Source organism: Solea solea, chromosome 11 (genome assembly GCF_958295425.1).
Source record: "Solea solea chromosome 11, fSolSol10.1, whole genome shotgun sequence".
Classification (NCBI taxonomy): Eukaryota; Metazoa; Chordata; class Actinopteri; order Pleuronectiformes; family Soleidae; genus Solea; species Solea solea.
In genome coordinates, this window is record NC_081144.1 from 20,613,089 (window position 1) to 20,627,204 (window position 14,116).

Below are 14,116 nucleotides of genomic sequence, written 5' to 3' on the forward strand. Positions count from 1 at the left end.
CACCAAAATATTGAAAATATCACTTCTCTACATGTTTGTATAATAGAAGCTTTGATACCTCAAAGGTAAATAAATTCAAATTTATTTCGAATTTGGGATTAAAAGTTACATATGCAGGCCAGACATAGTGCCCACCGCTTCGGTGGAGAGACAAGTAAATGCTTCAGGCGGTGAGCTGTCTCATAAATACCTGTGTACAAACACACTTCAATTTTGTTTCTATGACATTAGATCAGAAATTAAGCTGTTTGCATTGACAAACGGCTACTGGATATAACATTATTACATGTTAGCGCGGTGGCGTGCCAAATTATGGGTCATTATAAATTCATTCAAACTCAATTTTTGGAAAAATTGCCAACCCTAGTTTATGTTCAAACTCTATATAAACTCTGACGAGTATCCACATTCAACATTCACCTACTTTGGTCCCCACTAAAGTGTGTGTGTGTGATTGTGTGGACAGAGCAAACTGGAGCAGATTAAAACAAGTCTCTAATCTGATACTTGAGATCGGGATCGGGACATAATAAGTAATTAGACCACACAGTTACACGTCTTGTAAAATGTCAAAATCATTAGTGTTACTTACTTCTTTGTGACAAAAAAAAAATAGCTAGGTTTTTTTCATGCAGATACAATGTAAAGGTACGATAGGCAAGATCAAAAAACCTATAAAACATACATATACAGTACATATACATATATGTATCGATGTGTCCAGGCAGTAAATCATCCTAAATCTAATTCCTTGTATCAAACCTCATTCTCTCACAAAGTTTCATGAAAAATTGCTTCATATAACACCCTACTATATTAAACTGTACATAGTATTGTGAAGCCCTGAGTCTCGCGGTTAGAGCGGCACTATATCAGTTTTTGAAACTGGAAATCAACAGCTGTCCAGTTGAGACTTGACTCTGACTTTTGATTTTCTTATATCTGCACACACACATCAATCAGTGATAGTGTATTGTACTTCTGCATTCAACCCATCCTTGTTACACACCAGTAAGTGAACACACAAACTGGAGAGCAGTGGGGTTGTTTGCTTGCTTAAGGGCACCTTATTGCTTGACCTGTCCTGGGATTTGAACCAGCAAGGCTCCAGTTATAAGTCTCCCACTTGGCCGTGGGCCTCAAAATTCCAAGTTCACAAATCTTCCTTCGCTGTCTCCTTTTTACCTTGACAGCAGTTTTGCTGCCTCTTCTGCATCCTTCCCTTACTTCCCTTCCAGCTTTCTCTTTCTTTTTTCTTTTGACTCCCCCCAGCTGGTACAGTTTGCTGGATAAATATTTAGAGGTGATCTACATGCTGGGTTCTGGAGAGGCTGCAGTTGTTGGGGATTAGCTGCTTGTTTTTTTTATAATACCACTGTTTACTTGTTTGGGGCTGGTGTTCACTGGGCAAACTGCAAGCTCAGAAATCACTATTTCTTAAAAAATGTATGAGTAATGCATCTCATTACTGCTGATCTGTGGTTTGGTTTGAAGAGGTTGGAGTTAAAAAAATCCTCAGGATATAAATGCAACTCCACAACTTTTACTTCAAACTGTACTTTACTGCTGCACTGTGTGTGTGTGTGTGTGTGTGTGTTAAAGTAAAGACAATCTTCATGAAAGTTGTAGCCCTGGATTCTCAGAGGAGTTTACAAGCTCTGGAAATGAAAACCCCCCCGAAAAGACAAGGCAGAAAAGTGTGGCGCTACAGATGAGGGAAAAACAAAGAGGAATAACAAAATTGTTTTATTCTTGAGTTTGGTTTGATAGCGACAGATGAGATGTGAATATAGTGGTTAGTGTATAATATTATAATACAATACAACAGTTTTCCAGGAAGCTGAAAGGAATAGAGCTATACATCTTGGTAAATGCGCTGATGGATTTTCTTGCCCAGAGCTAGATCAGGAGATTGATTCCAGTCAATGAACAGCACTTCTCCATCAGTTACAAGGAGTATTTGTAACATTTGTTGTATCTTTTGTGTAGTATTTACACAAAACTGGGTAAAAAAAACATGTATGGTATGAAGCTGCTGCTAAAATTCTTACATACAAAGCTGTGAATAATGAATAATAATAACAAAGAAATCCTCCAAGTCCAGTTAGACTCACACTTATTAACTTTTGAAATGCAAAGGAATAATAAACAAAAGCACACATTATAAACTAAAGGAAAGAGCTTCATTAATGCTGATCCTGTTTGTTTTCTCGTGTTGTCCCCCTGCACGTCCAGAATTGGGAAGAATATGAACACAGCAAGGAACAGTTCCACCAAGCTGCCTCCAAGACTGAAGCCAACGTGAGGTGAGACATGCATTAACACATTCAAAAACTAATTTGCTGCTCCAAATGTAAGCGGATATTATTCCCTGGAGCCCCTGACATGCACCCTGCAGACACGCACATGTACACAGGTTTACCACAGCAGAATAATAAGCAGCGGTAGATAGCGATCTGCTCTTTTCCCCTCATTTTTATTTTACCAGTTAAACGCATACATTCTCTAGAGCAAACCTGACTAATGTGATAAGTGTTTTAATTGGCTGCTTTAATTAAGCCAAATTTAACAATACCCTTTTTCCCTGTCTTTGCTTCCCACCGTGGACTTGTAATGAGGAATGGCCTGGGAAAAGGGAGCTAATTATTGACACTGCAGTCTGTAAAACACAAAGCTGTACTTGCCATTAGAGACCAAGCCTTGACTTGCTGTTAAAATTTCTGTCACACCAGGAACAAGGATTTCAAAAAAACAAGAGGCATTTATGGTGGAGGACAAAGTGTACTTATGTCACTCAGTATGTCCTTATCCCTTCAAGTCATTTCACTCTCAAATTAAAATGTTGTTTTGCCACAACTTGCATTTTGTTTAAATTTGCGAATGAAAGATTAGATTTTTGTCTCTGTAGCCGTGTCGACCTGTTCCCCCTGAGGAATTTTCTACCCTAACTAATCTTTAGCCAGTGAAGACCTTTCAGCATTTTCCTGGGTCTGCTCCAGGCAAACTTCCCAGTTGGACATGGCCAGAAATCCTTCAAACTTTGACTAATCAGTATTTTCACTGACCATAGAGCAAATGACCGATCGGAACACCTGTACACTTGCCTGTTAAAGGTAGGGTTGGAGATCCTGGAAAATCTGTGTGAACAGGCTACATTTTTAATTCAAAAGTCCAAGCTCCTTTCTTCAGACTTCCCTCCGAAGCTACACCTCCAGAGCACAGGAACGAACGCGGGTTCACGAGCACTGCGCAGCATCGGTAACTTTCGATACTTTTCAGTGATGCTAACTTTTTTGGATTCTTGTTCAAATGACAACGTGAAGCCAAAAAACACCAAATACTCTCCAAAGATCACAAAGACATAAAGTTAACCTACCGGTCAAGTAGAAGCGGAGCCACCATGGCATCACTTTGCAGCCCTTTCTGGGCTTTCAGTTGTGGCCACCGTTCAAACTCAGCATCGATGTTCACTCTGGTCTTGGATCGCTCTGCGTCAGCCTTTTTCTTGGCAGTAGCTTTCCAAAAAAAAACGTCTTTCATTTGCGAGCAATTCCTGTTGTTGGCACCGTTTCCGCCATAACCTTGCTGCAACTGTCAACTGTCTCATTGACTTTTTAGCAAGCTAGCATAAGCTTTGGTGTTTTCTTCTGAGCATGCGTGATTAATGCACAAAGAGGGGTACACGCATAGGGGCAGATAGCAGTTTGGATTTTTTTAACGTTCTAAGCAACGTATAAAGTAGGAAGAGTAGAATATCTACATTAAATTTACACACACAGATTCTCAAATAAATAAAACAGAATTAAGTTTGCAGCATTAACTAGCACATTTAGCCAGTAATGATTCAGGAGTCATTTGAAATCAAAAAGACAGAATGGAGCATTACCTTTTGATTTCACTTTCTCCTTCAAACAGTGTATGCGTGTCTAAATCCTGATTGTAGCAGGAAGCTTTGAGGTTGCCATCTATACTAATGCACACACGGATCACTCCTTGTGTGTTTCCATTGCAGATAATACACCCCTTCCATGATAATCTAGAGTGACGCTATGCTGCTCTCGGCAGCTCAGGAATAAGAGATCCCCATTACACTCAGGTTTAAGCAATGGCTACATGTTTTGATCTGTGCTGATGCTGAAGACAGGTGATCTTACCTGCAGGGAATATTGTACAGTAATACCTCTAATCCTCCCTTCATTTCTGCGTGTGTGTGTTCTAAATTCATGAGTGTTTTGTCAAGGAAGATAAGACAATCTTCAAGCTTCCTGTATGGCACTACCTTTATGGTTAATTATACGCTTCTTTCCTCGGCTTTGGGGGGGAAGATTAAACTCTAATTCATTCTATAATTCAGTCTAACCCTAACCTTCACATGTGTTACTTCACTGTTTGGATTGAGATGTGAGGAAAGGAGTAAGTCTTTATATGGTGTCAAAATATATAAAATACAGAACAGGATGTGTGTAATGGCTATGTAGAACAGGTTAATACCGTGAAAAAAGGCATACACTAAGTGCCCACTATAAGACTTTAAAAAAGATTTGTATGTACAGTATGTTTACTGTTAGGTGCAATTAACATCTTTTATCAAATTATCTGGGGGGAAAAAAAATATTGTCTGTCCTTGAAATTATCATTTCATAGAACAGGCTATTTTATATAACTGCCACATAGAACATTCCCTCCGAGACCTTTGTCTTGAATGTTATGACATATTTCTGGTGTTATTGGGCAATAATGCCAAAATAAAGATTTATCGTAATATAAATCGATTAGGGCTGCAACTAATGATTATTTTCACGATCTTGATTAATCAAGTACTTGTTTGGTGCGTAAAATATCAGAAGATGTTGGAATGTGTTGATCAGTGTTTCTCAAACCTGGAAATGATGTTTGGATGTCTTGTTTTGTCCACAAACCAAAATGATTCAGTTTTCTTGATTCATTTCTTATGCGGAGCAAAGAAACCATATTCAGAACATATTCACATTTAAAACTCGCTTGCTTTAATGATTAAGAAAAACACTCAAATCACTGTAAACCTATCAGCTATTAGGCTTTGTTTCAATCCTTTGGGAAATCTGGCCAGTCTCAAGGCAGTTCAGAAAGAGAGGGCACTCATATTGGAGTTGCTAGAAAGTGACCTAAAAGAGAGTCGAACAATACATGGAATAAAACATTTGCAAATATTGGTACACAGTGCCTTATGAGTCATATGTCAGGTACATTACATTACATTACATTACATTACATTACATGTCATTTAGCAGATGCTTTTATCCAAAGCGACTTACAATAAGTACAAGGTATGAAATACATGTACATTCATGTTTATTTTAAGTGGGGCTCAGAACAGAAATTGGCAGATGTGACTGAACGATCGACAATTTGTGTGGTATTCCCGCCGACCCCCGGCTTTAAAGTTATGGAGTTTTCATGGTTTAGTCAGAATTCAGTAGTTCATACACAAGAGTGTTGCTTGTTTTTGAAAAATCACATCTTTTTTTTAATCCGTGACCGTTTCACAAACTTAACCTCTATGTATTTTATTGAAACCCTGATGAAGAATTTAATTGAATCATTGGTATTAATTACTGTTTTGTCGTTAAATATAAGGAGGTTAAAAACAGATTTTACATAGACCAGAAAAATCCTGGATGCGTTAAAACTCGTGGATGAGATCAAATCAGTTGTAGCAGAGATCTCAATTATAGTTCAGCCCTGACTTCCAAACTTCGTTTGCCTTAAATCAAATTAAAATAGACATTGGCTGAATGTCTGCTGTAGCAATTCACACTTTGATTAGAGTGAAAATTGTCTTCCCTTAATTTAGTTTCTGTTAGTAATAGAGGAGCAGAGCCTGGACAGTGATGGACACTTTCGATCGTTCGTGTGTTTCTAAACACAAGATGGTTCTGTGCTCTAACCTTTTCAGTTGCCAAAAGCCATGGAGAAATCAGTGGGAAACTTCAAACAGACTATGGCTTTATGCTGTGAACTGTTTGAATGAAGTTTCTGTCAGAACAAAGCTCCTCAAAAAAATTGAGGTGTGTGTGAATCCAAACCCCTCCTGGTTTCACTGTCCCCGTGTGTGCGCGTGTGTGATGTGTCGTTTCACAGCTTAATCTTTAGTGCAAAAGGGGGCGGTTTTGGCTTCCAGCACTGTGTGGTTTAAAGGACCCAGAGAATCAAAGGGCCACTGTGTCATTGTCCAACGTGTGAATATGAAAGAAGATGAAAAGAGGAAGAAGGCAACCTGTAGAAGTCTGAAATATCAAACTCCAGGAAACATAATAGTAAAGTATCAAGCTTCCAACTTTCCTATCATTCTCTTGTCTCTCGCAATCTCTTTTATACCACACCTTCATATTCATCAGTTAAAAATGAACTGCACACCCAAACTTACTCTGTGGACATAATGTATTTATAACATAAGAGACATGACAGTCTGATTTCAATCAAGTATCTTTACTTTTGCTTTTTAGACTGCCGCCATTATTACCGATTGCATAAAACAAAAATCAACAGGTGTCGTAAACATCATCATAGTGGAATCACACGAAAATGAAACGAAAAACACAGCATATTTTTTTATGTGTTGCACAAAAAGACGACTGACTCATCCTACCTTTGGTGAAATACTTTTTAAAAAATTCTTGTTTAGTATATTAAAGTAAATAGATCGATACATTACCTTTGGAACACACTTAACCAGTGCAGTCACACTAATTGGTAGAGCCCTGAAAGAAATGCAAATAAAATGCAAATCAAAATTGGTTGATAGTCTGTATGTATAAAATGAGTGTTCCTTGAACCATATCACTGTAAACAAGTTGAGAGTCAGAAACCAGCAAAAGAAAGTGAAACTATTGTATTCAACACAAGCTGTCATTAGGGCTAAACGGCAATATTTAAGTTTAATTCAGCTATACATTCTATATAAAATAACTATTTATGTATCGCAAAAGAAGTAGGTTTGCATGGTTTACAATTCAATAGAGCGTTGTTAAGCAGCCAAAAATGCTATACATAACCCTAACCCTTCTTTTGACTTTACCTGTGCGACCAATGAAAGGACAAAAGGAGTCTTATAATGTTCAGAAAACAGGAAAAAAAATATTCATGAAACCTATACTTTGCCCCCATCCATTTCCTGTTTCCTCCAATTCAACACTGAAGTACAGTCCTGCAGTCCATCTGACATGATCCACAAAATCCCATAAGTTATGAAATAGCTGGAAAAAATGACCTCAGCCTTACATCAGTAGAACTTGAGCACACATCTGTAATCTTCATCACAGCACCCAAGATTACCTGAAGTCTACACCAACTGGTCTTTCATTGATTGTGCACCTTTGAACTCGTGGTAGTAATTATTTATGGTACATGAGTGGGAGCACAAGCACTGAAAGTTTCACTGAGGTAGAATATCATAGCAAAATTCAGTCGATAACTTGGAAATCAAGTCAAACAGGATTTCTGGAGTGGTCCAGCACAGCACCTCAGCTTTGGAAACCAAAGAGAAAGAAGTCCGCTCAGCGGTGGTCTGTGGCAGCAGGACATTGTACTGAAGTGGGGATCGCTGCACCTAAATATTGGCCACTTAACAAGGGCATTTCAAATTTACCCACTCAACGACAGACTGTAGCTGTGCAATTACAGCAAGAATGAAAAGAGACGCGAGGGAGGTAATGGTTGTCTTTTCAGATACATTTTTTTTAATGTCAGATAGTGAGGGAGACAATCTCCTCTTCTGAGTTGAAAGTGATAGAACAAGAGCGAGATGGAGACTGACAAGGCAGATGTCTTCGTCTAACTGCTCGGGTCAGTATCCAAGTCTTTTTAACAAGACCAGCTGTCTGTAACAGTAGTAGCTGAACTAGCCTTAATAGCCAGCCTTTGTCAGATCCTCCCAGGCTGTGGCAGATGATACCAGCCAACGGAGATCACTCAGAGATAAGGCTGGAAACATTGGCAAGACAGCTCTAAGTAAAAGAAGTAGTGTTACTGTGTTGGAACAATTCATCAGTTTCACTTCTAAATCACAATTTGAAATAACACAATTGGCAAATCTCAAAGGCTCCAATCATGGATACTTTGATGCTTTACTGTCGACTAAAGATGCTAAAATTTTAGTAGTTTACATTTTTGATGGCATCTCATGTGGTTACACTCTATGACTACTGTGCAATATCTGAACTGGGGGTGGGTCAAAATGTTGATTCGGTGATATACCGTCGTCCTTCCTTATGCAATCTGGTAATCGATACGCCAGGGAAAATATCCATATTTAAATTCACAAATGAAGGTGCTCTAAAGTACAGTCCCTGCTAGTTTCACTTATAATGGTGGACAAAGGTACATTAAGAGATGTCCCATCCACGTTACTTTATGCACTTTGTTCTCTGTGTTGTGAATAAATTGAGAAATCCTACACGTTTAACTTTTCACGGACATTTTGTTTTCCTCAGTTAGACAGATATCATGATTTTTTTGCCATATGATTGTCTCGCAATGTATTGATTATCCCAGAATCGCTGTATCGCGATATTATTGGTATCCCAGACCATATCGGTGTATCACATTATCGTATTGTGAGATACCCTGTGATTCCCACCTCTAATCTGAACTGAGGCTTGACTTTAAACTTTTGTTGTGAATCAAATCACATTCACAATATCTGGACGATTAAAAAAACACAATTGTACATTTTCCCCAAATCTTTCAGTTCCACTTCCTTTTCAAAATTGTGTGATAAATGAATGATGAATCCACACCAGGATCATGTTCTTATCTCTGCCTCATACAAAAATATAGTCTTATGACAAGGTAGTAATTGTGTTAACATGGGCCACCCATTGAGTTTCTTTTTGTTCATCCACAATCATGATGTTTTATCATTTCAAAATGTGTACATACATCACACACAACACAATATTTTTTCTTTTAACTAATTTTAAAGAAATGCTGGTTGTTAAACCGCCATCTATCCTATCATGGGCCCTGCCTGTTTCTATCATGAGCATCTGCCCCTGACAGATTTTATAGCAACATAAATTGTATCTGCAGTACATGGATGGATTTAACGATAGCTGTTAACGATATATGACCGAAAAAGACCCACAGGGGGTTACTAGAGTAAAAAGCTTCTAAATAATAAGAAAAGTTCTGTGGCGTCAAATTAGGGGAAGTATTTTATCAGGCCCGGTGAGGCCAGTGATTGTTTCGTTCCAGAGGGGGGAAATGAACAAGCTGTGCAACATTTAATGCTACAAAATATGTTCATATGCTTCGAGAATTCACACCAGACATAAGGTATACTCCGTCTGTTTTTGTTGACACTGTACAAATGAGCAAAGACATGAATGAAAAGGAGGTGTCTATGAATATAAAACATTTTATTTCCTTCTATGTAGTGATTTGCTTGAAATACATAATTGACTGTCCTTGAGTGCATAGAGCTGGAAAGTGACAACCTCCGTTTGCAAATGACAGTCACTCTGTTGGTGTTTTTAGGGAAGAAAGAGAATGCTCACCGAGGAAATCAAGAAAAATTTACATGCACGGCTTTACATTTCTTGCAATTTCAATTCCACTCACATAATCCACAGTATAAAAAAAACAAAACAAAAAACCGAGCCACGATCCTGACCTCAATTTAATGGCAGACAATTATATTGGTATTTAATATTTTTGAAGAGGTCATCGGCACAATGATGCATTATGCTATCAAAAACATTTTTAATGAATATATGTACTTTTCATAACTAGAAGATAGATATAGCAGTTTCCTAATTGTGTCATAGTTTTACGTTCAGTTTAAAACAACATTAAATCAGAAAAACAAACCAGTAAAATGTTTTATATGGCATGGAAATAAGGGCAGTGATCAAAACCTAAAAGAAAATACACATTATGTACGGCATTGGCATTTAGAGACGTGTACTCCTCTACCTCATCTTCAATGTTTATTTGAGAGACAGAGTGAAGTCTGAGCTCTAATATATAGAGGGTTCTCTCTCTTCCTGGTTGCCAGTGTGATAGGACAGGAGAGATGGGGGAGGATGTGTGAAGCAGTGTGGAGATACAAGATAGAGAAGAAGAGGATATGTGCCCTCATTCAATTGAAAAGCTGTCAGGGTGCAGGTGCATACAAGCTACAAGCTGGAGATAAGAGGCTACTCTGTCTTTCTCGCTGTTTTCCTCTTCACCCCTTTTGCCCTCTTCCCCCACTTGTTATCGGTTTTTTTCCCCTCTATGCTTCACCATATAGTGCCAGTATTCATCAAGTGAGTAATGGTAAAACAGGCTGTTCTGGGATTCTGACTTCCTGACATGTCACATGACAGTTTCTGCTTCTGTAGGTAAAGAATTTCGCATCAGTAGTAGGCAAATACCTAGAATTCCTAAATACATTGTTTTGAGTTGAATTTAAACGAATGAGAAACCTCAGTGAAAAGAGCAGCCAGAAAAGAAAGCAACTAATTATGCATGGTTGAAAAATTCTGGGCCAAGGCCACTGTTTAAAACCAATTTGTTCATTAGTTGCCATCAATTCTGATGTTTTGTTTGTTTGTTTCTGTTGTTCCTTCTTTGACTCATTGCTAATTCAATAACACAGGTTTATTAAATAACCTTCAGTACTACCTTTAATCAGAACATTTGAATTGATAATTAATGGATCACTAAATGAATTAGTCAACTATTTTGATAAATGGTTTGAGTGTTTGTTTTCTGATTTTTCAGCTTCTTAAATGTGAATATTTTCTGCTTTCTTTGCTCCATCGAACAAAAAAAAAAACATCATTTAAACTGAATCGTTTTGGTTCAGTAACAAACCGAGACATTTGAAAATATCATTTCCAGGTTTGAGAAACACCAATGTATATTTTTCAATGTTTTATTGACCAAACAATTACTTGATTAATCAAGACAATCGACAGATTAATTGATCATTAAAGCAATCATCAGTTGCAGCCCTAGTTTTGAGTATGCTGTCCATTGGTAGTATTCTTTTTTTATTCTTGATTATAGGCTGATAATGGTCAACAAGGCCATGCATGGCTACCTAGATCTTGTTGGTAGATGACCTGCAGTCAATTTATTCTTTTTATATAACCCCCAGTAACTGTTGATACAGGCTCCACTGAGTAAGGCTAGTCTTGCAGCCCACCAGGATGTGCTTGAGTGTTGCTGGAGTCGGATAGAGGGAGCATGTTAGGTCTTTGCCAAGCTTAATGGATCAATTTCCTGCGGATCCTTACAGGAGATCTTCCCTCTCCATGTCATCCACTGTCCTTGCCTTGCATGAGCGACAGCTTTGTCTCACCTTGTGGCCTCTTCTTGCTGTCGTACTTCCTGCACCACAAGCCTGCATCTCAAGGCTGAATGGCCTTATTCCAGAGTGGAGCACTGGTCCCAAGGCCAAGACCACTCTTCTCTTGCTGCACTCGGCCCACGGTGTCTCTATGCCTGAGTGCCACTTCTGCCTGCTCTGTTGCTTCCAGTAAATAGTAGATGGCTATATGTCTTCTCTCTTGACTGATACATCAAATTATCAGACAGTGAATCAGCTGCTCCTACACTGGGGGATAAATTAAAAAAGAATGTAAAACAGATGATGAATAGTTTAACATCAAGGTGTTTAGAGTTGGTGCTAGTTTCCAGAAACAGAAGGTGGATACAGATAAACAACAAAACTTGTTTGAATTCAGGTAGTTCTTATGATATTTAAACTTGTTTTTTTATGCTTTTAGGAGGATTTTATTCACCATGCATTAGCAGCAACCATTTATTTATACAATTTAATATAATCTATGAATGTAGATGTGCATAACTGCACAGCAGAAGCATCTGATCAGGAAAGTGTAAATTGACTGGAGATTTAAACTGCTAGTTGATGATTTTGGGTGTTAATGAATTTCTCAGATTACCAAAATGTTCTCTGGCAGGGTAATCTGACTCAAAGAGTTGATCCTCTTGCATCACAATGGTGTTAAAAGTTAAAAAAGCTGAACTATTTCCACAGTATCACATACATACAATATACAAGAATAGGGACGTACCATTGTCGAGTGCATAGTGCAGTAGTTATGTATAAAGTGGTGTAGATTTAGGAAATCAAGAATTTGCTCATAAAAAAAGATGTAGATGCTCTTTATCGTCACTCTGTGTCTGGGATCTGTCTCGCATCACATAAACTATGAAAACAACAAATGACATTTAAAACTAAGCTTAATAACCAACTTTAAGACTCCACATATTCCAACAAAATGTGACTTGTGACCATTGTTGCATTTGAGAGTAGCTGTCAGATTAATAATACACGCAGTCGACAATTTGGCTGTCACGAGGAGCCATCACATTTGCAGTTAAGGGCTTTTATGGAGCAACCTTTTTTTTGTTTTCCAAGGATCCCATTGTTTCATCGCAACATTGAAATATGCACTTAGCGTTGATTACCTGCACAGAGTCAAACATTATAAAACTTAACTGTCATAACAAGCTTAAACTTATGCAAAGTGTGTTGACTCACAGACGAGATGTTGAAGACTTTCTGCATTTATATTGCTGTTCCTAAGTTGGTCCCAATATTGGATTCCCTTAATTATTCCTCCTTGGGGCTGCTTCCTTTGAGATGTTAACAAGATTTTCTAATTACTTGCCTGAAACACTGTAGAGATACCAATACTTTGTTGTTGACAGGACAGAAATAAAATGGTGCTGATGAGAAAACAATGCTTCACATGTATAGCCAAAAGACAGCACAAAAAAAAATGTCTCTCTTTTTGTGTTTGGTTTAGAGGCAATAAAAGCATCTCCCTTATCAGTCTTGTAGCTTTGCCAGTAGCTTTTGTTGTGTTCTGTGTCTTTTCCCTTTTCCAGTTTTTTCCCCCTTTTTGATTTCTCTCCCCCTCTCTGTCTCAGTAAGCTGGTCTGTGTAGTCCAGAAGTCTGAAGCCTCCTGTGTTCCGTCCGCCTCCGCCATCACTGAGCGGAGATTAAAAATAATAGGCAGCACCATTAATTAAGCAACTAATCTTACTGTTTATGTTTTGTCACATTTACCGCTCACAGAAGCGTAGAGAGCCCCCCCCCCCAAAAAAAAAACAACAAAAGTGACTGCTCCTGCACACATTCAAATGCCTTCACAACACACACACATTAACAACAAGCTTTTACATGGCTGGACGAGCTGTCAGGGACACTGCTATACTTCATTCCACTTAAAAAAAAAAAAAAAAAAAAAAAAAGCCAAGGCCTTCCTTCTTTCTGTGCCTCACTCTCTGTACTTTTTTGATGTATTTTGTAAGCGGCTCAGTTAATATTGTTGATTTAAGACCTCACCTTCAATTTGGCGTAGCATGTGGACAGAGCTTTAGCTTTTGCCGCAGCTGAACCAATTTTCTGCTTCAAGCGCCTTTAATACACCACGCAGAGCTATCAGGAGGCTTCGGTTTCCCTGATGAAGGCCATTTATTTCAAATTAAAGGAGAGTTCCTTATCTTTCGGTGGCCTCAAATGGAGAGTGAGATAAAGGTGGCGCACTTTGGGCTCTGTTGTTAATGTAATGAGAAAAACGGAAGGCGCGAGCCAGAGTGAAGTAAGAAAGGGGACTGAGTTGGAGAGTGGACAATCAAAAAAACAACCAAAAAAAAACACAGGAAGACAGATTAGGGGGGTTAAATAAACCATTAGAGGTGGTGTAGGGGAACAGAGTAATCTGATAGGTTGTAAATCTTCTTTTTAAAGGAGCTAAAAGCTTGTGAAAAAACATCAGTCGATGTTTCATCCCACTCATTTCATCTTTCCATCTCACTTTCTTCCCTTTCTATGCCTTTCCTCTCTCATCTTTAAAAACATTTTTCTTCTTTACCTCTATCACCCGTTCACAGATAAGCAGTTTTTTGCTTCTGTGATTTTGTTGCAGCTGATAACGCGTGTGTTTGGCTGTTTGGAAATGCCGTAATTGAAATTGCTGGTGTCACTTCTCCTCTGTGAGTCATGGCCAAAAAGATTCTTTAATTTGGCTTTAAATGTAGTGTCAGGGATTAAAGTTCTCCGTCACTACGAAGGATTTCCATCAATAAGGGGGAAAAAAAAACAGTTGCATGTGT

At 38.3% G+C, this 14,116-nt stretch overlaps 1 protein-coding gene across 2 annotated transcripts in view; it reads left to right on the forward strand.

Annotated features, from left to right (window-relative positions):
* The window catches only part of chchd6a (coiled-coil-helix-coiled-coil-helix domain containing 6a), a 68,198-nt gene that overhangs the window by 32,331 nt on the left and 21,751 nt on the right, over positions 1 to 14,116 (forward strand). For both annotated transcript variants that reach the window (XM_058643944.1, XM_058643945.1), the window contains one exon: positions 2,236 to 2,306. In XM_058643944.1, coding sequence (XP_058499927.1) covers positions 2,236 to 2,306 — 71 coding nt within the window. The remainder of the gene's footprint in view (positions 1 to 2,235; positions 2,307 to 14,116) is intronic.